At 44.5% G+C, this 25,253-nt stretch overlaps 1 protein-coding gene across 6 annotated transcripts in view; it reads left to right on the plus strand.

Moving 5' to 3' along the window:
• Positions 1-20,130: 20,130 nt before the first annotated feature.
• The window catches only part of MAP4K4 (mitogen-activated protein kinase kinase kinase kinase 4), a 400,740-nt gene continuing 395,617 nt past the window's right edge, over positions 20,131-25,253 (plus strand). For all 6 annotated transcript variants that reach the window (XM_030201435.1, XM_030201438.1, XM_030201437.1 and 3 more), the window contains exons 1-2: positions 20,131-20,969; positions 21,211-21,276. In XM_030201435.1, the coding sequence (XP_030057295.1) occupies positions 20,913-20,969; positions 21,211-21,276 (123 nt within the window). In that variant the 5' untranslated portion in view covers positions 20,131-20,912. The remainder of the gene's footprint in view (positions 20,970-21,210; positions 21,277-25,253) is intronic.

The following is a 25,253-nucleotide window of genomic DNA, read 5'->3' on the forward strand; positions in this document are numbered from 1 at the left end:
TTACTCAAAATGTGTGTAAAGGATAAAGATTACATTCCGGTCGTTAGGTGTTAAATCAAAAAGACTATGAACATATAATAAATGTTAAAAACATATCAACTATAAAATAATATGTAAATAAATTGCACAAATATATACAATATATACAAATTTAAAAAAACATAATAAATGTATATGTATATGAATATGTATATTGTTAAGACATACAAAATATTTAATATAATAAAATAACACATAATGAATAAAAAGATGATAAAATATGACTCAAAATACATTCTAATTGTATATTTTTACAGATTAAAAGATGTGCACAAACTTGCACAAATTAAAAATCTATTATCCAAAACTTGGTGCAAAACATCCAAAAAGACATAAAAAGATGTGACTAGAATATAGATACATATACAGAATGTGTAGACACATCAGTAAATTGATAGAAAATTAAGACGGGTCAATAAATGGCAAATCCCAGACACAACTTATTCACCTTATTGCCCCTCTTCCCAGCTCCCTTCCTTCTCCCCCTCCTGTTTCTCTTGCTATAACAAAACCATTGTCACCTCTGCTGCACCTCAACTCCGAGAAGAACTGAACCACTAGACAGATCCACTCTATAACTCCCACATTAGCCTCCCATTCCTGCCATTCATACTGACCTTCCCCCAGCCCTACAATCCTTATTGATGCATCATTTTCACACACTTCCAAGCCAATTACTCCTCTAATCCATTCAAAGCCTAATCTTTATCCTTTTCTCACCACACCTATTTTAGCATTGCTTTTACTTTAAATCCCTACTTAAACTTGCTCTTGTTTCTAACCACATTGTCTCTGTCTCAAGATTGCCCATCCTGTTTAGCTAGGTAGCTGATCTTTGTAAATGTCCATCTCCTTAGAGTAGCCTCTTTGACATTGGTCACAGCCATTGCCCTCCCAGGAGGTGTGTCACAAGCCAGCCAGCACAAACAAAACAGCAGCACCTGGGAGGGGAGAGTGCAATGGACAATGCATGGAAGGAAGAGATGCACACGAGGGGGAGGGGAGAAAGAGGGAAATGTTCAATCCAGGGGTAAAAGGGATTGAAGTAGACATGCTGGATAATGTGAGAAAGGGAAAAGAGGTAGAAATGCTGGACCATGGGAGAAGGTGAGCAGGAGAAAAGAGAAAAGGGACAGGAAGATGCTGGGGGTGGAGTGGAAAATATCAGGCTATAAGGGTAAGGAGGGGAGAAAGAGGGAGCAGATGCTGAGCTAGAAGGGTGGAGGGAGGAAGATGCTGGGAATGGTGGAACCATGTGGGAGAGGTGGGGGGGATGAATGAGAGGAGGATAGTGATTATAGGGGGGTAGAAATATGTTAATGGGGAGTAGATTAAAGATGAAAGAAAATGGAAGGCTGGGGAAGATGGGGAATGGAAGAGCTAATGGGTAGCTGTGAAAAGTATAAAGAAGGAGAAGGATGGGATAGGATGAAATTCAAGTGAACAGAGAGGCAGTAAAGAAAAAAAGAGAGGAAAGAGCTAAAAAGGAAAGACCAATACGTCAGAGGCAGGTCTAGTTAGCGAATGGAACAAGACAGGAGAGGAAAGACAAAGGAACAGAACCCACTTGACGGAGAATTAGCAGAGGACAGATAGGAAAACAGAAAAGAGAAACTGGAACCAACACGATGGAAAAATAAAATGTCCAGACAACAAAGGTAGACATAAGCATTTTATTTTTAATATATTGACTGAAATACGTTAACTTTGGGAAATGTACATAGCAGGTCTTTGTGTTGTGTTTACTAGAAAAGGAACTACATTTCCCTTTTTATTTCTCCAGTGTTAAAGTACATGCTGTTTAACTTCTTTGGGTTACCAGTTCAATTTTTGTCTATGTATTTTTATTTCTAATTTGTTATCCCTCGTTCTGTATTTGGTGAGGGTATGTCGATGGGATAGTACTGTGGGGAGATCAGAGGGGTGGCAGAGAGGAGAGAGGATCCGAGGGGCCCCCCTCCTTTATTTTCTGGCCTGGGCCCTAGCATGTAACAAAGGCCCTGACCCTTGCTATAGCTGGTGGGGATCCCCAAGCTTCGCCAGCTAAGGACCTCCTACAAAGACAGCCAGAACTCTTTTCTACCAAGCTGTGCAGTTGACAGCAGTATCCATGAGCTACTATCAACTAAGCATGTGTGAGGTGATAGCATCGGTGGCTCATGGATGTTTCTGCTGTCTACACAGGCACAAAAACAAAACCCAAAGGGAAAGGTAAAAACTCCTATGTATAATCCACGAGAGGTGCTGAATGAAAGCTTTTACATCTTACTTCTGGCTGCCAAGATTTCTTGGTCCATCCCTACTTTTTGGATTCTGTCCTGTTTATGCTGTCTGACAAGCTTGGTAAAAATAAGTTCTGGCTGCCTTCAGAGGAAGTCTTCAGCTAACAGACCTTGGGGACCCTCATTAGCTTAAGTATTTATATTTTGAGTTGGGAAGTGCCGGTGAAGAGGTGGAGAGTGAGGGGAAGATGGAGGCCGACAGAAACTTTGGTGCCCACCCAATCTGAACTCAGGCCCACCCAAAATTGGCTATCTGGCTACACCACTGCACTGTTGTATCAGTAAGGCTTCTGTGAATGCAGATTATGTTTAAACTTAGTACCTTGATGATGGTCAGTGGTCATTATTTTGCAGGGTACATAATTTAATTGCAACAATTTTAGCACTTTTATATGTTCTGCTGCTGGTAACAGGGATATGTGGCTTATGTGGGGGTGGAGCCATGGATGGTCACACTGAGGGGCATTTTCGAAAGGGACGTCCGAGTTTCGATTTGGACGTCTTTGCAAAACGTCCCAATCCAGTGGCGGGGAAACCCTTATTTCGAAACAAGATGGATGTCCATCTTTCGTTTTGAGAATACCATCAGGAACGTCCAAATCCTTAAATTTCGCCGTCCCTAGATTTGGACGTCCCTAGACATGGACATTTCTGATTTTCGGTGATTTTTGAAACCAAGGACGTCCATCTCAGAAACAACCAAATGCAAGACATTTGGTCATGGGAGGCGCCAGCATTTGTAGTGCACTGGTCCCCCTGACATGCCAAGACACTAATCGGGCACCCTAGGGAGCACTGCAGTGGACTTCATAAAATGCTTCCAGGAACATAGCTCCCTTACCTTGTGTGCTGAGCCCCCCAAAACCCACTCCCCCAACTGTACACCGCTACCATAGCCCTTACGGGTTAAGGGGAGCACCTACATAAGTACATAAGCATCGCCATGGTGGGACAGACCAAGGGTCCATCGAGCCCAGCACCCTGTCACCGACAGTGGCCAAAAGAACAAGCAATTTGTCCCGCCCATCCTACAAATACTGTATTATTCCCTTATCCATTCAATAACAGTCTATGGCGTTTTCCTCCAGGATGCCGTCCAACCCTTTTTTGAAGTCCGTTAAGTTAACCGCCTTAACCACCTTTTCCGGCAGCGAATTCCAGAGTTTAATTACGCATTGAGTGAAGAAAAATGTCCTCCGATTTGTTTTAAATTTACCACACTGCAGCTTCATCACATGCCCCCTTGTCCTAGTATTTTTGGAAAGCGTAAACAGACGCTCCACATTGACCCATTCCATTCCACTCATTATCTTATAGACCTCTATCATATCTCCCCTCAGCTGCCTTTTCTCCAAGCTGAAGAGCCCCAGCCTCTTCAGCCTATCCTGATAGGGAAGTCGTCCCATCCCCTGTATCATCTTTGTTGCCCTTCTCTGCACCTTTTCCAAGTCCACTATCCTGATTATAATTGAAAGAGAAAAACGTCTATATTGCAACCCAAATCGGGAGATAGACGTTTATCTCCCAAAAATGAATAAATCGGTATAATCGAAAGCCGATTTTGGACGTTTTCAACTGCACTCCGTCGCGGATGTGGACAAAGTTGATGGGGGCATGTCAGAGGTGTGGCGAAGGCGGAACTGGGGCGTGGTTATCGGCCGAACAGAGATGGGCGCATTTCACCGATAATGGAAAAAAAGTATGCGTTTTTAGCTAGAATTTAGGACACCTTTCCTGGACCCTGTTTTTTCAAGAATAAGGCCCCAAAAAGTGCCCTAAATGACCAGATGACCACCGGAGGGAATTGGGGATGACCTCACCTGACTCCCCCAGTGGTCACTAACCCCCTCCCACCACAAAAAATGAAGTTTCACAACTTTTTATTTTCACCCTCAAATGTCATACCCAGCTCCCTGACAGCAGTATGCAGGTCACTGGAGCAGTTGTTAGGGGGTGCAGTGGCCTTCAGGCAGGTGGACCCAGGCCCATCCCCCCTACCTGTTACACTTGTGCTGCTTAATGCTGAGTCCTCCACCCCCCCAAAACCCACTGTACCCACATGTAGGTGACCCCCTTCACCCCTTAGGGCTATGGTAATAGTGTAGACTTGTGGGCAGTGGGTTTTGGGGGGATTTGGGGGGCACACAAGGGAAGGATGCTATGCACCTGGGAGCTCTTTTAGTTTTTTTTTTTGTTTTTGTAAAAGTGCCCCCTAGGGTGCCCGGTTGGTGTCCTGGCATGTGAGGGGGACTAGTGCACTACGAATCCTGGCCCCTCCCACGAACAAATGCCTTGGATTTGGTCATTTTTGAGCTGGGCCGCTTCGGTTTCGATTATCGCTAAAAAACGAAAACGCCCAGCTGAAAAACGACCAAATCCAATGCATTTGCCTGGCACAAACCGTATTTTCGCAAAAAAAAGATAGACGTCCATTTTTTTCGAAAATACGGTTCGGTCCGCCCCTTCACGGACCTGTTTTCGGAGATTGACGTTCTTACACATAGGCGTTCGCGTTTGATTATGCCCCTCCACGTCTTTTTTGAGGTGCGACGACCAGAATTGAACACAATACTCGAGGTGCAGTCGCACCATGGAGCGATACAACGGCAGAATAATATCCTTATTTTTGTTTTCAATCCTTTTCCTAATGATACCCAACATTCTATTTGCTTTCCTAGCTGCAGCAGCACATTGAGCAGAAGTTTTCAACGTATCATCAACGATGACACCTAGATCCCTTTCTTGGTCCGTGACTCCCAGCGCTGAACCTTGCATGACGTCGTTATAGTTTGGGTTCCTCTTTCCCACATGCATCACTTTGCACTTGTTCACATTAAACGTCATCTGCCATTTATACGCCCAGTCTCCCAGTCACGTCAGGTCCTCTTGTAGTTTTTCACAATCTTCCCGCGATTGCCACCCCAGAAATTTCTGTCTAGAGACGCCACTGTCATTGCCAGAGGTTGTGGTAACAGCTATTAGCGTATTTATTTATTTATTTATTGTTACATTTGTACCCCGCGCTTTCCCACTCATGGCAGGCTCAATGCGGCGGGCAATGGAGGGTTAAGTGACTTGCCCAGAGTCACAAGGAGCTGCCTGTGCTGTGCTGGGAATCGAACTCACTTCCTCATTTCCCCAGGACCAAAGTCCACCACCCTAACCACTAGGCCACTACTCCACTCCACTCCAAAAAGGGTTTGGACATGTTCCTGGAGGAAATGTCCGTAGTCTGTTATTGAGATAGGGGAAGCCACTGCTTGCCATGGGATTGGTAGCATGGAATTTTGCTACTGTTTAGGTTTCTACCAGGTACTTGTGACCTGGCTTGGCCACTATTGGAAGCAGGATACTGGGCTAGATGGACCATTGGTCTGACCCAGTATGGCTATTCTTATGTTCTTGTTTTCCCTCCCTTCCCTCCAACCCATGGCCCGACATCTCTCCTTCCTCCATCCATCCCCTCCACCATTGTCTGACATGTCTCCATTGTCCCTCCCATTTTCCATCCTCTCTCGCTCTTTCACACCACTCCACCTCTGGATCCAGGTCCAATATCTCTTCCTCTCTCTTCCCTCCCTCCCTTCTGCCCTGGGGGTCCAACATCCCTTCAACTGTTTTTCCTCCTTCCCATTGTCCAGCATCTTCCAATCCCTCCCTCTCTCTCTTCCATCTCTAGGTCCAATATCTCTCCCTCCCCTCTGCCCCCTAGTCCAACATCTCTCCCTCTATCTTCTTTCTTCCCTCCCCTCATTGTCTAGTATTTTTCTCTCCCTCTCCTTCATTCCCAGGTTGGGTATCTCCCCTTCTTTCTCTTAAATCCAGGGGTGTAGCCAGAGCTAACTTTTTTAGGGGGGAGGGGTCCCAGAATTAGCATGGGGGACACTAGGCATATAGGTGTGAAAAGTGCTTGGTATTCCTAAATAATGCTTTAGAGTGCACTTGACGGTCTGCCCAACAGCCATCCTGCATCAATATAAACCATATAGACCAGAGCTTCCTAAACTGTGGATCAGCACCTGAAATGTGGTCACAAAAACCCACATTTGTGGTCATGACTTTGGTGGGTTTTCAATAGATACGTCATTATTGTACACCACAAGGGTGGTCATACAATTTTATTTGGCCACTGTCATGGGGAAGCATAACCATGGGCAATAGGGGTAGCAATCACAAAGCAGCAGTTTCCACCATGTCAGTGCTTCCATTTCTCCCACCCACCTGAGATTCTGGTAACACCTCAAAGATAGAGAGAGTGCACTGCGTGGAATTGTCGGTTGCAGGGAACCAGGTGAGGCTTTTGGTGCCCTTCAAGCTTTGCACCCTGCGCCAGTGCTCACCTGGTCCATGCCTTGAGCCGGCCCTGACTCTACTAACTGCATTCACCCCCAAAAACTAACCTCCAACTACACAACCACCCTGCAAATTGCCCCTGCCCCAGAAGTAGCCTTCGCAACTGCCCCAATACACTGCAAATTGCCCCTACCCCATAAACTGCCCCTCCACAAACACAAGTCATGCTATGCATACATAGAACACACAACAGAGAGAAACACACACACACACACACATAAAGGAGTTGGAAATACATGAGCCATGCTCTGCATGCTTTTCCCACTTGTTAAAATATACTTCTGCAGGAAATTCAGAACCCAAGCCTAGTTACCAAAGGTTATATTTACATAGGTTATCAAAATGGAAGTAAAACCTCTCTCATGTTTGACTTTTAGAAGAGATTACAGAGAGTCAATAAATGCTATCTGCTAAATAAATCATTGACAGGCAGATGCTCAGAACTCCCCCGGTAAAGCCAATAGTGCAGAACCCATAGCGCCCGAACAGCACAGAAAAGAAGCTCCCCAATGCTCAAAGGAAATGGCATTCAAATTATATGTGCGCTATAAAAGCGAAAGCAAGGTGGAATGTGCTTGGCACATGTGCAAGAGAGTTTTGCGGTAAGTTCAGCTCTTGTGTGCATACGTCAGGCAAACTTGAAAGCGAAGCACACAGTAGCGCCTGTTTTCAGTACCTTTAAATATAAGCTTTACAATATATTTTTTTTTATTTGGAAGGCTTATACTTAAGCGCAGGAAACGGGTGTCAATGTGCTGCTTTTACTTTTGGATTTGCTCGGACTCGTGCACATTTATTTCTTAGTACTGGCGCTTACAGGATTGCTCGGGCTTTCTTCCACTTCCAAAAGAAATCAAAACCAGCAGATTTTAAAGAAAGAATCATGAGAAATCCTCTCTTCAACACCCTAATACCTGCTCCAAGCTGGCATTAGGTTTTCAGCGGTAAGAGCGGCTTTGTTTTGTGCACTGTTCTCTGAGCATTGGGAGAGAATAGGAAATGACCTCATAAACATCCATATGACTACATTTGAATGCTATTTGCGCTAATCTTTGGTGTGTATATTGTCTCCCATGCTACAGCCCTCTGAGCATTCTGCGCTCACTAATGCCAGCGCTAGTCTGGTGATAATCACCTCTAGCACTAGCATTACGTTTTGAGCATTGGCCCATGTGTCCCTGAGGAAGATGGGGTGGGGAGATGGCACATCTCACAAAATTGAAATTGAAAATGTATTACAATCCTTCCTTGAATTTGCATGTAAAAAATAGGCTGCCTGAGTTAGGCTGATAGGATAGAGACTTGCCATTGCCCTATCAATTACATCGGTTACCAATTGTGCAGTGGATCAGGTTTAAGTTGTTAAGAATTCATAAGGCTCTTTAGGATTTGGGGCCAAGTCACCTAATTAAGGGGCCCTTTTACAAAACTGCTTTAAGTGCTAATGCACTCTTAACAAAAAAAATGCTTACTGCAAAACATGCTAAAGTGATTTGCGGTAAATTACCTGTCAGTGCGCTCTAATCGTGCATTGTTTATTTATTTTCAACTTTTGTCAGGAGAGGGTATGCTATGGGCATGTAAGGATTTGAATAACATGCTGAGGGGGTCTGTTACTATGGCGCGCTCACGGTTTTGGCACGCACTAAAATTGGGTGCACGCTGAACGTTAGAGACACCAATGCATTCCTATGGGCGTCTCTAACATTTAGCACACACCCAATTTTAGTGTGTGCCAAAAACGTGAGCGTGCCTTAGTAAAAGACCCCCTTAATAATGCGGACTTATTTTTTTGCAAATCCTGTGTACTAAGGAAAAACTTAGTACGAGACCTGCAAAAAAGAAAATACCTTAATTTACTGCAGTGTAAAATACAGGTTTAGCATGCGGGAAAGTCCTGCATTCAAATGTGCTAAGCCTATATTTTAGCTCATTATAGTAAAAGGGACTGTAAGTGGATTATTGCATATGCAAAACTACACTGCATTCAGAAAACAATCTACTACCAAAAAAAGTGGGATTGAAGGAATGTAAAACATAATGTCCACTAGAAAGTGGAGATTGAGGGATCTGGGACCAACAATGTGGAAAAAAACCCCGGATTCTTTATTTATTGCCCAAATTTGGGCGCAGATTGCAGATCCATATATAATCTAATTACTAAATTAGGCACTATCAAATCTGCCTTACACCCTATTCTACAACATGTATGCCTAAATTTCGTAGCATGCAACTCAAAAGGGAATGTGGCTGTGGGAGGGTCATGGGCTGGTCAAACCAACGAAAAGAAGGTTCAAGTCTCCTGTAAAAACCACAAGAAACAACAAAAAGAACGGAAGCTAACCAAGATAGACCAGATACAAATTAATAAAAAGATTTTTGGTGCTCTTACTCTTTGCAATTTGTATCTGGTCTATCTTGGTTATCTTCCGTTCTTTTTGTAGGGTCATGGGCTGGTCAGAAGCATTCGCAGAAATTAGGTGTGAAGTTATAGAATACCTGCATTTGCGCACCTAACTACCCTCAGTTTATGCCAGCTTTTGACAGGTGTATGAGCTTGCACTCAAAGTTAAGCGTTAGAAACACACCAAGCCGGTATTCTGAAAAGGGCACTGCGGATCATAATGGTGCCTATCTATGGGCGGGATGAAGCACCAAGATGAACCAAGGTGGTGAAAAATGATTCCTTTATTGATTGCTGTATGTTCAGTCTTGTCGAGCTACAGAAACTCAGTCCCAGACAGCCGCACTCAACATAGGCCATGTTTTGATTATCAACCTTCTTCGGGAGTTTACTTATAAACAAATAAATAATAATAACATACGGCCTGTGTTGAGTATAAGCCGGAACACAGCCTGTGTTGAATGTAAGCCAAGCATTGTTTTTCTCTTTGCCTTTTGGCTTAACTTTGGGTGCCATTTATTGAATCTGACTCAAAATGCCTAAAATTCTGAGTCCAGCAGAATATCATGGCATTTTTAGAAGAAATTTTAAAACGTAGGGGTCAGTATTCAGAGGCACTTATCCAGATAGTTATCAGGGTGCTGGCCCTGAATATTGGCGGTGCTTGGATAAGTTCTGGTGGCTGTCTTGTACCTGGATATTTATAACCAGTTTCTGGGTATGGCCCGGCCCTGAATATCTGGGTATAAATTTAAATGCTATGGTCAACATTTTGTCAAAATATCTTTTATTGAGTTTTGAATACCATTGCAAGAGATAGAGTAAGTGGCTGTAGAAAACATAACAAACCATATGCACAAAAACAATTATAATGCAAGTCAGCTACAAACTCCAACTACTATACATTCCCTCCTGACTGACGCTACCCTCCCCCCAATTGATCCCCCCCCTTTTGTTAACAAGGCAGCACAAACAATCCTAAATACCCAAGTCATTGAGTATGATGGAAAGTCATTGAGTATGATGGAATGCATATGTGGGGAAAATATGTCCAAATACAGTGTCCAAAGGCGGAGGAATCTACATTTCATCTTTGTGCTCTTGCCTCCACCGAGAGTCTCTCCATGCGCAAGAGTTCATACATATGGCACTTCCACTGCGTCAACTGAGGTGGATCTGGAGATATCCATTGAAGAAGCAGACAATGCTTAACAATTAGAAATGCTTTTCTCAGGAATAATCCTGTAAGTCTGGTACTTTCTTTAATCATTGTCACATTATCCAGCAAAGCTGCTTGTGGGGTGGGAGGCCATGCACAGCCATACATATGGTCCACAGTGTGCCACACAATTTGCCAGAAATGCTGGATTGGTGCACAGTCACAGATACAGTGTTTATAGGAGGTATCTGGGATGCCATACTTCACACAGGTAACATCAGATGGTAATCCCATTTTCCTAGCCCAAGAGGGATGGATATACATACGCATGCTGCCTGCAGCTGACTTGGAAGCCTTCTCCCTGTTGTGTCCCGCCCCTCTCTGACTCAACTTCCTAAACACGGCAGAACAGGGAAGGCTTCGGGTCAGCTTCAGGCAGCATGTATGAATTGCTGCCTGCTGCTGCCTTTTTGAGGTGAGAAACTCATTAAGATAGACCCGGGGGAGGGGATATCCAGACTGAGGATGCTAGGGAAGAGAGGGAGAATTGACCACAGGGAGAGAGAGATGCTGCAAGGGGGGCGAGAGATACATGGGGGGGGAGGGGTAAGAGAGGGAAAGATGCTCCATGGGGGGAGAGAAGGGCAAGAGAGGGAAAGATGCTGCATGGAGGAGAAAGGGGCAAGAGAGGGAAAGATGCATGGGGGAGAGAGGAGCAAGAGCGGGAAAGATGCTGCATGGGGAAGAGAGAGGGGCAAGAGAGGGAAAAATGCTGCATGGGGCAGAGAGGGGCAAGAGAGTGAGAAATATTGGACATGACAGTGGAGGGGACAGAGGGAGAGATGCTGCATGGGAGGAGAGGGGCAAGAGAGGGAGAAATGTTGGACATGGAAGTGAAGGCTACAAAGGGAGAGATGCTGCATGAGGGGAAAGAGAGATGTTGGACTTTGGGTGCAAGGGAGAGGAGGAGGAGGGAGAGAGAGAGAGAGAGAGAGAGAGAGAGAGAGAGATGTAGGACAATGTCCAGCATCTTCCCATCCCTCCCATCACTAGGTCCAATATCTCTCCCTCTCTCTCTTCCCTCTTCCCTCCTCCCTCCCCTCATTGTCTAGCATGTCTCTCTCTCTCTCCCCTTCATGCCCAGGTTGGCTATCTCCCCTTTCTCTCTCTTAATCCAGGGGTGTAGCCAGAACTAACTTTTATTGGAGGGGTTTCCCAGAGTTAGCATGGGGAACACTAGGCATATAGGTGTGAGAAGTGCTTGTATATTCCTTAATAATGCTTTAGAGTGCACTTGACAGTCTGCCCAACAGCTATCCTACATCAGTATAAACAAGGGATGGATATACAAATGCATCAAGAATTTGTAATGAAATTCTTGCAATTTTTAATGAAGTTCTTGCAAAGTTCTTGCTCTCAACGATCAAAGGCGCAGAATGCAAACTAGCCAGGAATTTTTCAATGTCCTGGTTTCCAAAATCTGTAATCCAACACAGTATCACTCAATACAATGGATGGAGTCCAAGGGGTTGTTTCAAGATTTCATAAGTGACCCACCAAGCCTTTTGTGACCACCGCTAAGGGCCAGGCATCTTCAAAGGATGATCCCTCAACATGGTCGAGACATAATGATGAACTTGCAGGTAGGCATACCAGTCTTCAGGTTGGAAAGCATAGACAGTATGCACCACATCATAAGTCAGTAACACAGGTTCATCCTCAACTAGTTGGTGAATGTGGGTAAATCCCCTCATCCACCACAACCGGAAACATGGGTTCTGCTGGCCTGGAGGGAAATCCACATTACCAACCATAGGAAGATTATGGGCAACAGTTTAAATCAACACTCTCTGTGGAGTTTAAATATCAGGATGTTAGTTATTTTGCACATTGATGTATTGAGCAAGGATTTTAATTGGTAGGATTATGTTCTTTTTTAAATGCAGAGTTTGCTTCTTCATGACTTTTTAGTAGCCAATGTAAGATGAGTAAAATTCTTGAAAGAATGTTTGGAAGTAGCTGTTGGGTATCAGGATGTGTTAGGAAACATATTACTAGAAATTTTCTATAAGTTATAAGTGGATTTATTTGTTGTATTATGTTTTATTGTTTTTAATTTTTAAATGTAAGCCATCGTGAAGCTATGATATATTTAAAAGTAGGATTATAAATGTAATTTAAATTAAATTAATCAAATAATACCTTGCAAATTTGATTTGGTAATACCAGCATAAACGATATTACAGTAATCATACCTAGAGTGTACATGGGCATACAGAAGAGTATATAGAGCGACTCAAAGTCAAGCAGAGACCGAATTGACCTTAGTTCGTGGAGAACTATCACTTATGAGATCTGAGAAGAAAAAGACAACATGAACTTGATAACTATACCTAGATATCTGAAAGATGAAACTGGCATAATTTGCCTATTAAACAGGGTGAGATTAACTGAGGTTGGGGATGCAGGACCTGTGATCCAGCATGCCACTGTTTTGTCTGGATTTACAACGAGACGATGTTCTCTCAACCATTGTGGTATACCACAAGGATTGGCCCTTGGTTGGGTTCTTTTCAACATTTAGGGCCCTGTTTACTAAGCTGTGCTTAGGCACAATAACGTTTTAGTGCACACTAAAAATTAGCGCATCTATAGCGCGGCTTAGTAAACAGGGCCCTAAGTAAGTGACACTGGAGCTCATTTTCAAAACAGAAAAGCATCCAAAAAATGGCATAAATCTGCATTTGGATGATTTTCTCACAAAACGTACAAAAAGTTATCTTCAAAACCAATTTTTAGATGTTTTTCTATGAAGTCCATCAGAAATATGTTCAGATCATAAGGGGGCATGTCAGGGGCGTGTTAAGGGTGGGATCTGGGTATTCCTAACACTTGGACGTTTTTCAGCCATAATGGAACAAAACAAAACCGTCCAGGACTAAAAGTAAGACATTTTGAGCTAGACCTGTTTTTATAACGAATAAGGCATGAAAAGGTACCCTGAAGGACCAGATGATCAGTGGAGGGAATCGAGGCTGACCTCCACTTACCCCCCAGTGGACACTAACTCCCTCCCACCCTCCAAAAATGTGATTTAAAACATTACTTGCCAGCCTCAGATGTAATACTCAGGTCCATTAGAGCAGCATGCTGGTCCCTGGAGTAGTGTAGTGGTGGGTTCAGTGCACTGCAAACAGGTGGACCCAGGCCCATACCTCCCCCTACCTGTTACACTTGTGGAGGAAACTGAGCTCTCCAAAACTCACTAGAAACCCACTGTACCCACATATAGGTGCCCCCTTCACCTGTAAGGGCTATGGTAGTACAGTTGGGGGCAGTGAGTTTTGGGTGGGTTTGGGAGGGGTGCTTAGCAGACAAGATAAGGGAGCAATGGTGAGATCTGTACCTGGCAACATTTTATGAAGTCCACTGCAGTGCCCCCTAGGGTGCCCTATTGCTTTCCTGGGATGTCTGGGGGCTCAGTCTACTAAAAATAATGGCTCCTCCTATATCCCAATGGCTTGATTTTGTGCGTTTTGCACTTGGACTTTTTTTTTTTTAATGAACCAAAAATGTCCAAATCACAAAACCTTGGTCTAAACAGTATTGATGGTCCTCATCATAAAACATATGGCGGTCTAAACATTTATCCCTGGATTCTAGAAAGGGCACCCAAATATCTGCTCCAAAATATGGGCACTATTTTGAGATGCATGTGCAACCTAAATTATTATTGAGCCAATTAATACTGGATGCAATCAATTATTTACATTAATTAGCACCAATTAGGGGTTGCTTTGCATCTGGCTGCATGTTCTAAAATCCTGGATGCCCAAATCCCATAGCATACAATCCAAAAGGGGGTGTGGCCATGAGAGGGGCATGGGTGTCTCAGAACATGCGTGCAGTGTAACAGAATTCCGGGAATCTGCACCCAACTTGCATGTCAGGATTTATACCAGGTTTCAGTTGGCATAAATCTTTGTGTCCTAAGTTGAGCATGGGAATCCCCGCTAGGCACTATAAAGGGAACTCGTCCCAGAACACCCTTTATAGAATAGCACTAAGCATTGATTTTTTTCCCAGCACCTATTTTTCAGTGCCATTTACTGAATCCAGCCCTTATAATGAGGCAGAGAAACAGGAAAGATAATACAGTGAGTGTTAAATATAACAGATTGCTATGTGAAGGCCAAACAGGCACCTATTTCAAGCCTATTTTTATAGACACATAGAGTAAAGGGTCATGGACTTGATATACTGCCTTTCTGTGGGTACACCAAAGTATTTTATATATATTATATGCAGGACTTTTTTGAGGGGGTACTTGGGGGTACTGAGTACTGGCACCTTTTCCATTGCCTGCTAAAATTGACCCATGGTCCCCAAGTTTAATGAAAGAGCTCAGGCTCTACACACCAATTCTGCTCTTGTCATAGATTCTGTGACTGGTTGCAGGGGGCCTGGCTATTGTGGGGTGGGGTCCCTCAGTGATCACCCCACCCCTGAAGGGTGATCTGGCGTTTGAGTACCGGCACCTTTTTGCTAGAAAAAAATGCACTGATTATATGCAGGTACTATATTTGTCCTTACTGGACTCACAATCTAAGTTTTGTACTGGGGGCAATGAAAGATTAAGTGACTTGCCCAGGGTCAGTCACAAGGAGCTGCAGTGGGAATTGATCTCAGTTCCCCATAAACATGGAGTAGAGGAGTAGCCTAATGCAGTGGCTCCCAAACCTGGTCCTGGAGGCACCCCAGACAGTCAGGATTTCAGGATATGCATAATGAATATTCATGAGGGAGATTTGCATGCACTGCCTCCACTGCATGCAAATCTCTATCATTAATATTCATTGCAGATATCTGAAAACATGACTGGCTGGAGTGCCTCCAGGACCAGGTTTGGGAACCACTGCATTAGGCTACTCCATGTTTATATGTATTACTAAGGCACTTAATAAACTGCCTTTCAATACAAAAATCAAAGCGGTGTCTATTGCTAACAAGGAAACAGAAAGGAACTAAATTATCAATATAGGACAGGGAAAAGTGAAAAAGGAAAAGAGAAGTGAAGTGAGAAAAGAACAAGGTGAGGTAGCCAATAGCCTGCTGGGTCTGAGATCCAGGCACCCCCACCAGGTAAATAATTGACTAGATGAACTAATTAAAAGCTGAGGAGAATAAATGGGCTTCTAAGAGACATTTACAAGCTCAGGATTGCAGGAGAGTTCCACAGAAAAGGTGCGACGCAAAAGAAAGCTGAGTGTTGGGTAGAGTTTAATCTCACGCAATAAACAGAAGGAACAGTGAGATGGGAGTCGAAAGCTGAGCGAAGAACCCGCGAGAGGCTATATAGAGAAATCAGATTGGCAAAATAGGAGGGGGAGACCACCTAAGTGAATCACTTTGTAAGTGTAATCAGAAATTTGTGATTGATCTGGAATTTAATAGGAAGCCAGTGATGTTGTTTCAAAAGAGGAGAAACATGATTGAATCGTCTGGCGTGAGAAAGAATGCGTACAGCATTATTCTGAACTGTCTGAAATTTCTTGAGGGAGATTGTTGAAAGAACTGCATAAATAATATTGCAGTAGTTCAATCTGGATGCAACCAAAGCATAAAGGAGGGTTGCACAGCTCTGATTGCTGAGGTAAGGACAAAGGGAACATATGAGTCAGAGAGAGAAAAAACAGCATTTTACAGTAGACGAAATGTGAGTAGAGAAAGTCAGAGCACTATCGTATATTGTGATAAAGTCACATCCAGGATAGTTGGGTTAAGGCAGTTTCAGTCTGAAATACAAGTCCCAGAAGGCATTGCAGGCAAGGAGCCAGAGGGTGAGATGAAGAACCCGGACTGGACTCCTAGCTGCAATCGGGGAAGATGGGTGTAAGCTGGCAGGTTGTGTAGAGTGGCTGCCACTAGACGGGAAGAGAGTTAAGAAACCCTGTGCAGGAGCTCAAAATTGGTCTCATTAGTCTAATGCTTAACTCAGCTGGTATGGGTGTGGGGGAAGCTAATGGAAGGAGAATGATTGGTTGTGGTAACTGAAGCCAGGGATTGATTAGGCAGGTGGGAAGGAGCCTCAGAGGTTCAATTCAGGAGAGTGAAGCAGAAGGAGAGAAGCAGTTGCAGGCTGAAAACCCTTGGGCAGGGAGGTCTGTAAAGTATTTGCAGGCTGAAAACCCTTGGGCAGGGAGGTCCCTAAAGTACTGAAGCAGGCTAAAATTCCTTGGGTAGAGGGAGTCCCTAAAGTATTGAACTCTCCTGAAGGTAAAGAGGATAGAAGGTAGAAACTGCTGCTTGGTGACTGAACTGTGATGGTGAACTGAAAGAACTGTTTGTCTTGGGAATGGAACTACTGTTTATGTGCACTGGATAAAGATCCCAGTCTGGAGCTGACTGTAAGGGGATAATGCTGGGCAGACTTATACGGTCTGTGCCAGAGCCGGTGGTTGGGAGGCAGGGCTGGTGGTTGGGAGGCGGGGATAGTGCTGGGCAGACTTATACAGTCTGTGCCCTGAAGAGCATAGGTACAAATCAACGTAGGGTATACACAAAAAGTAGCACACATGAGTTGTCTTGTTGGGTAGACTGGATGGACCGTGCAGGTCTTTTTCTGCCGTCATCTACTATGTTACTATGTAAGCCTGTATTGAATCCTGGTATGTGCTGATAGCCTGCTGCTTAAAGGGGACTGTTGGCCACACACTTTCAGGTGGCTTATATGTGCTTAAGATTGAAGTTGAATGCTGCTGTTGGAACTGTGTATTAGAAACCTGCATGGAATAAAAGACCGTAAGATTGACGTTACTGGTGGACATCTATTTCTTCATTGTACCGGGAGCCTGTGGCTGGAGGAGATTGTTCTATCCTTTGCTGCACAAGAAAGGTACCTGGTTACAATATGCATATGCTCAGTTCAGGCACTTGAAAATGGAAAATAAGATGATACCTTTTTATTGGACTAGCCTCATACTCTCAATTAGCTTTCAGAGGCTAAAACCTCCTGCTTCAGGTCAGGTCAGTATGCTGCTGTTATGGTATCCTCTGCTGACCTGAGGAAGGAAGTGTTGGGCTCTGAAGGCTAGTGAAAAATATATTAAAATTAGTCCACTATAAAGGTATCACCGTATTTTCTATTCTGTTATTTGTATTTATTAATGTTTATTAACACAGTGACCACATTATCCTAAATTAAAAATAAAATTATTTTCTCTACCTTTGTTGTCTGACCATTTATTTTTTCTAATGAAGTTGTTCCCAGTCTGTTGATTCTGTTTTCCTTCATCTTCTCTTAACTCTTGCCAAAGTTTCCTGTCCATTTGTCATTTTTCTCTCTCCTTTTTCTTTGTTTTCTTCAATTTATTTTTCTGCCTTTGTCCAGATTTAATGAATTCTTACTATCCAGTCTAATTTCCCTCTTCATACTTCATCTACCTATGGTTTTTCATCTTTCCTTCATCCCCGTTCTCCCCTATGCCCCTTCTTCTTATTCTCCAGTCTTTCACTAACTCTATCCTCTCCCCATATCCCCTCTTTCTCTCATCATCCTTCCAGTATCTCCCCCTCTTTCTGCATCCTTCCATCCAGCATCTCCTCTCTTCCTTTCACTATCTTTCCATCCAGTGTCTTCCCTCTTTCTCTTCCTACCCTTCCATCCAGCACCTTCCATCTTTCTCTCACCATCCTTCCACCCAACATCTACCCTCTCCCTATCCTTCCATCCATTGTCTCCCTTTCTCCCCTTCCTTCCTTCCGGTGTCTGTCTCTACTCTTTTCCATTCAGTGTATCCTCTCTGCCCATCCTTTCAGTGTGTCCCTTCGTTCTCTCTGCATTCTTCCATCCAACACTGTCCCTTTCTTTCCCTACCCTTCCATCCAGTGTCTTCTCTCTTTCTATCCCCATCCTTCCATCTTGCATCTCCTCTTTCTCTCTCTACCCTTCTATCTCTCCCCTCTTTCTCTCTCTCTACCCTGCCATCCAGCATATTCCCTCTTTCTCTCACCATACTTAGTGTCTTTCCTTTTTCTCTCCCTCCTTTCATCTAGCATCTCTCCATCTGTCCAGCCAGGGTCGCCTCCTTTCTTCCCACCTTTCTACCCAGCATCTTCTCTCTCTCCATCCCTTTTTCCATGTCCCATCTTTTTCTCCCCATCTTTCCACTCATCATCTCTCTCTCTATATACCCCTCTTCCATCCAGCGTTGCCAGTCTTCTAATTTCCTCCCCTCTGCTTTCTCCATTCAGCATCTCCTGCCTCTTTCTCCATACTCCCCCTTCCCCTTCCACCCGGTATCTTCTGTTTCCTGGACACTGCTGCTTCTCCCAATGAGCAACAGCGGACATCGCAAAACAAATAGCAAGTGCGGGGCTGCAGCCTTAAATTTCCTGTTCTGGGTAGAGGACCGGCAGAGCCGACAGCACATGTCTGAAAGGCTATGGCCCTATGCTTGCTTTTTTGTTGATTTGCCACCACTGCTGCTCATCGGGAGACGTGGCAGTGCGGTAGTGGCAGTGTGGGAAAAATGTGAAAGAGATCCCCTGACCTGGCAGTGTGTCTCAGTGGAAGAGCGGGAGATGACCTGCTGAATGCAGGAGACTTGGCAGGTCTATGACTAGCCACACAATTTCTCATTGGTAAAGCATTAGGCCGCTGCAAACATGCAAAGAAATCAACCTAGTACTCAAGCCAAGTGGCACATTTTATTAATCACCATGTAGACCCACCATGTGATCCAGCAGAACCATCATTATTTTCCACATTGGGTGTTATGGGGGGGGGGGGGGGGTGGTGACACCCACCATGAAGCAAAGTGGCACCCCGCCCTGCACTCGAGCAGATTCAAGCATGAGCCGTTCATTGCTCCAGAGGTACACCAGCCCTGCAATCAATCTCAGTCTCAAGTCCACTCTGTTCCCTTGTGGCTCAGGTACTCCCACCACTGCGACAGCTGCTGTTCTCAGGTTGTGTTGTTCTGGGGTGGGTGGGTGGGTCAGGACGCTGAGCGCATGCTAGAAAAGGTTGTTCTGCACCTCGTGGGGGTTGCTTATAAGAGCTGCAGCCCTTTCCCAGCACCCCCCTTGCTGCTGACGCAAAGTGGTAAGGTCCTGCAGGATCTTCGTGGCTCCCACATTATCTGGGAGCCACATATGTGCGGGGGGGGGGGGGGGGGCAGGGCAAGGTGGCATGGTGCAATGTTATCCCGCCGACTCCACATTAGTATAGGACTTATTTACATTGTGAAGCTTAGATTAGTTGCTTCCTAAATTACCACTGACATATCTTTGCACATATAAACCTTAAAGATTTAATTGAACTAATTTACCACCAGCATTTATCATATGATGTTGATTTCACACCAGTTCATTTCTTACAGGGAACACTTAATGTCTAGAATACATCCATTGTATTTTATTAACCTTTGTGGGAATTGCCAACTCGCTTGATTAAAAACACAGGCAGCAAAGTTCCAACAATTGCAGCAGGACAATACAATGTTTATATTCAAGGCTATGACTGTTCTGTTGCAGACACACAAAGCAATGGACAGAAAAAGCACAGCTTATCAAAATATAATGTGTTTCCCCATGCACGTTAACACTTGTGTTTATATGTGCACATGAAAAAGTTGTAACAAAAAATAAAAAACGAACAAAGAGCCAGCCTGCAAAACATACAAATCTCCGAAAACAAAGAAAATGCGTTTTAAAAGACACACAGATAGGCACTGTTGCAAATATGTATTTCGGAGCTGGTTTGGGGGGAGGAGGGTGCTGTGTGAGCTGGTGCCTGGGTAAGGAGTCAGGAGTTGAGTTATCTATTGTTCTCTGCCACACCCCTGATGAATATCGATCCATCTGCTGCTTAAATCAGAGAGAGCCCCAGACTCACACAGATTGTGTAGAGCGAGCAGAGGAGGAGGAGGGTTTGTTAAATTTACCCAGAAGTGCTCTGACTTGAATCTGTTTCCGCTGATTTTTTTTGTCTGCTGGGGAAGGAAAGGGGGAGCTGTTCTTTTTTCCTCCTCTCTTTCCTTTTAATATTTTCTTCTCCTCCAGTCCTCAGCTGTCTTTGTCTCTATCACTCACTACTTCAACTCTCCCCAGCAACTGGAGTTTTTTTTTCTTTATTATTGCTATTGCCAGTATACATCCTCCATGCAAGAGCAGGAATAAAGCCAGAGAGCAGCAGCAAGGGGGAGAAAAAAAAAAAAAAGGACAGACGGTGAGCCTGGATGTGCAAGGAGCGTGCGCTGCTGCTGGCTCCCGAAGCTGAGACCTCAGCAGCAGCAGTATTTTCATTATTCTTATTATTGTTTTTGTGTGTTTCGCTCTGGTTCTTGCATGTCTTTGGTGCCGGGAGTGGAGGAAAGCGAGCCTAGGAGGAGAGACGCTCTGGAAGAGCCCGGGCGCTGCCTTCGCCACCTCGACATGCTCTAAATCTACCAGGAAGAGCCAGAGGGGAAGCCGAAAAGGCATCGAGGGAGAACAAAATCTCTTTTTGGGAAGCGGTGGCTGAAGGAGCCAGCGCCCACCGTCTCCCCTTACCCACCAATGAAGAGTTTCAGCCTCGTGGGAAGAGCGTGAAGGAAGAGCAGCGCCCGCCGGCGGAGGGGGGGCTTCTTTTTCGGGATTAAAAAAAATATTATTTATTATATAAAAGGGAAAGATGGCGAACGACTCCCCTGCTAAAAGTCTGGTGGACATAGACCTCTCGTCTCTGCGGGTGAGTAAGGGCTGGCTTTGCTTTGTTTGCTGTGTGGGGCTCGGGCTGGGCGTTGGGCTGCTGTTGCCACCGCGGGGCCCGGGAACGGAGCGCGAGCGCCGCTGCTGCCGCCTTCACTTCTTTGTCTGCACGCGCCCCCTTCCTCCCTTCCCCACCCCCCTCATCCACAGCGCTCCCCACGCTCCACTCCCCGAGGCTCGCGCCGGCACTCACCTGTGTGCTCTTTCGCCTTTCCCCACAGGACCCCGCTGGCATCTTCGAACTGGTGGAAGTGGTTGGCAATGGCACGTATGGTCAAGTCTACAAGGTTTGTGTCGAGACTTTTATTATTAAAATGGTTATTCAAAATAATAATAATATCTTGTATGCTCTGAACACTGAAGCGGAAGGAAAACCAAGTACTTCCCCTGTTTTGTTTATTTTTATTTGGAGTGCGGTGGAGCAGCAGACCTCAACGGTCAGTCTGGGTCCCCGGTGTTCCTGAATGGAAAATGTATTAGAGCGCCTGTCTGAGCTCACCGGTAGGAGCTAATTGGATGCGCCTTATGCACGGAGTCCCACAGGTTCATCACAAGATAATTAAAAACTAGGTGATCGGTGGCAGCCTTTTTTAAGGTTTGGGTTCGGTAGGGTTTCAGGATGGGGCTAACCTGTTGAACAAGTTTAATGTTTTGTACGAGGGCTTGCCCTAAAAAACCGGATAGTGTGGCAACAAAAAGTGCTTGACTTATTTCTTCTCACAGATGGGTGTCAAAGGATTTGGTTCTCAGTGGGCAGTAAAAAGGAACAAATAAATCTCGAGACTGCATGACTGTGCAGTGAGTAGCAGTTGCCATTGTGACTAATGAACAGTGGGCATACTGCAAAAAGCTTGCTCTAAGGACACGAGTTGCCGAGGTCAGCATGGAGTTGGAACACTTTGGGGGGGGGGGGGGGCAGACAGATGAACAAACGCATAGTATATTAAAGGAAAAGAAAAATGTTTAACCAGTTTAGTATTATATTAATACAGCTGATAAGGCTTGCCTATGCAAACTGGAGTAGAGAAGTAGCCTAATTGTTAGTGCAGTAGGTTGAGAACCAGGAGAACTGGGTTCAATTCCTGCAGCAGCTCCTTGTGACTCTGGGCAAGTCACTTAACCCTCAATTGCCCCAGGTACAAAATAAGTGTCTGTATATAATATGTAAACTTGATTGTAACCACAGGCAGAATATCAAATCCCATCCCCCTTTTGTAAATGTAGCAACACAAGAATTTTCCAGAGATGATATTGTGCACGAATATTTGAAATTATATGGGCAGGGTATCCAGTTTATTGGGGAAACTGGCTCCCTTAGCTGCTGACCCTTTGCTTGCTATCACAGTAGTTGCTGTCCTTCTGGATGCCTGTGGCTCCAGCTTTCTGCTTTCCCTTTGGTTGCCTGCTTCCATTGTTCCATGAAGCTGCTATGAATTGTACAGGTCCTGACATTTCCATGTTCTTGCAGTAAACTGCAACTTAGAGCTGCTAAATAGAACAGCATGGTGTTGTCATAAGCAGGGGGGGAGGGGTGGTGAGAAGAGAAGGAGGCTCTGTATAGAGGAAGAAAGGGGAAGGGGTTTGGCAGGCATCATAGGAGGAGACAAATGTGCATGGAGAAGAACAGATCAGTTTTTTTTTTGTTACATTTGTACCCCGCGCTTTCCCACTCATGGCAGTTAGATGACAGGGAAAAAGAACTAGCAGAGGGATGGAGGGAGCAGTGTAGGTTTGGATTAATGCCCAGGCCTAGTAGGCCTGTACCTAATGTAGAACAAACTTTGCCACCCAAGGAATTTAATCTGCCCATCTCAGCCATCTACCAAGACCTCTCATTCAGTTTTCTCCTCTCCTAATGTCTGGCCTCTCCCCTTCCACCTCCCCAATCCCTGCATTGTTCCTGAGAAAGTTAGGACTGTGATCATATTATGAACAGAAGGCATTGAGCATGGGACCTAGTTCAACCATCTTGTATTCTTGGGTAGCGCTGTGATCCTCCCCCCCCCCCCCCCCCCAAGGTTTCTGTGTGGGATAGGTAGACTGGCCTTTATTCAGTCACACCGTGGTCAGAATTCTGATATATGCAGCAGGGAGGAATCATAGTAACATAGTAGATGACGGCAGAAAAAGACCTGCACGGTCCATCCAGTCTGCCCAACAAGATAAACTCGTATGTGCAACTTTTTGTGTATACCTTACCTTGATTTGTATCTGTCATTTTCAGGGCACAGACTGTAGAAGTCTGCCCAGCACTAGCCCCGCCTCCCAACCACCAGCCCCGCTGGACTTTAAAGTTCTGCTGGGGAGGGAGAAACTGGTATCGGAGGTATGGTGATGGATTCAGACGTTTGTCTAGGAAGGAAATGAGGGGTTAGATCAGATGTGTGGGGTGGGAAGGATATGAATATCTCAAATGAGAGAAACTGAGTAGAAGGCATGACAGGAGAAAAAAAAAATAATTTTTTGGGAGTTGCTGTTTTGGTGGATGGTGGTGGTATAAGGAAAATGAAGGACATGTGACGGAGAAAATAGAATAAGAGGGGTAAAAGCCCCAAGGTTTTCTGCATCATATTTGCATAAACATTCTTTAGATTTATGCAGATATAGGTGAACTGTTGGAGTAAAGCATAGTAGAAGGTTCTGCGATTGTTGCTTATTTGAAACTTCTATAAGGCATTACATACAGTTCCATGTAAACAATTTATTTGTTACATTTGTATTCCATATTTTCCCACCTTTTTGCAGGCTCATTGTGGCTTACATAGTACCGTAGCAGCGTTCGCCGGTTCCGGTTTGAACAAATACAAAGTGTGCACAAGTACAAGGTGTGATTGTGGTAGAATATGGATCATATATGTTAGATACATTGGGGAAACATTAGGTGGGAAGAGGGAGAGTTGGGGTGAGTCCATTACGTTCTTGGTGTTGTGTTACAGGTTCTCTGGTTCTTATGTTGGGTTGGTGGGGTATGCCTTTTGGAACAGGTTCGGTTCTTCTTAGGTTTTTCTGGAACTTTAGGTGGTCGTACGTTTTTACTGTTTTTGGCAGTGCGTTCCATAGTTGTGTGCTTAAATAGGAGAAGCTGGATGCGTATGCTATTTTGTATTTGAGTCCTTTGTTGTTTGGGTAGTGGAGATTAAGATATGTTCGAGCTGATCTGGTTGGTAGGTCTGTGAGGTCTTTCATATATCCTGGGGCTTCGCCATAGATAATTTTATGGACCAGGGAGCAGATTTTGAATGCAATACGCTCTTTGATTGGGAGCCAGTGTAGTTTTTCTCGGAGGGGTTTGGCGCTTTCAAAACGTGATTTTCCAAATAGGCTAGCGATAAAGGAAATAGAGCTGAAGGTTCTTATCGAGGTGAAGAACTGGTTAAGAAACTGATGAATGGTAGAAATCACTTTGAAGGTGAGATGGCTAGTAGGGTGCCTCAGGACTTGATGCTGGAAATGGTACTTTATAATATCTATACTTGGTGATATTATTGAGTAAGTGTACACGACCAAACGGTTAAAAAAAAATGTTAGTAACCCAAAATCTGTGTTCCATCAAAAATCAGGAAAATCTGCTCTTATCTCTGTTTTCCTTTGTTAGGGAGATATGGCAGGTAGCTGATTGTTATATGGGGTCTTCTTTGCTTTCCTCCTTTTTGAAGGAGGCTCATTGGTTTGAACTTCATATTTTTGCTACTACAAGATCACTGCTAAATTTAGATTAAGTCCATATTTGATGTCAGCGCTTGCAATTTGGCTTCTGCTTAGATGCTTTAATAGCCTCTAAATTTTTATTTTAATGATTGTAAGAGAACTCAAATGCTATAGAGAGGAGAGTTGTCACAAGAATGATCTGAAATAGTTTTCACCTAAGCAAGCTTATTAGATTTTTGAGTGGCATGTACAGACATGTCTATAAGCATGTTGTTCTGGTCTTGAAACAAGAACTAATGCATATGAGGAAGGCAGAAGGTGAGAAGCTTCTGTTTTCTTGTTTGGGGTCAGACGACTAATTCCACCCCCTCCTGATGGACGCTAGTAGATGCTTTTTGATTAGAGCAGCAGTTCCCAAACTCAGTTGCAGCATATTTTCCCCCACCTCCCTCCCGCCGCCACCCAAGCTGCTGCTGCTTCTGTACACGAGCAGCAGTGGCAAAACAAGCTACAGCCACCACGGAGCCGGACTCTTGTATGCGCAGCTGATGGTCCTTCCCCTTGGACATATCACTTCCTGTTCCGGGGCACCGCCGGTAGCTTTGCGAATTAAGTC

The sequence above is a fragment of the Microcaecilia unicolor genome, chromosome 4 (assembly GCF_901765095.1).
Source record: "Microcaecilia unicolor chromosome 4, aMicUni1.1, whole genome shotgun sequence".
Classification (NCBI taxonomy): domain Eukaryota; kingdom Metazoa; phylum Chordata; class Amphibia; order Gymnophiona; family Siphonopidae; genus Microcaecilia; species Microcaecilia unicolor.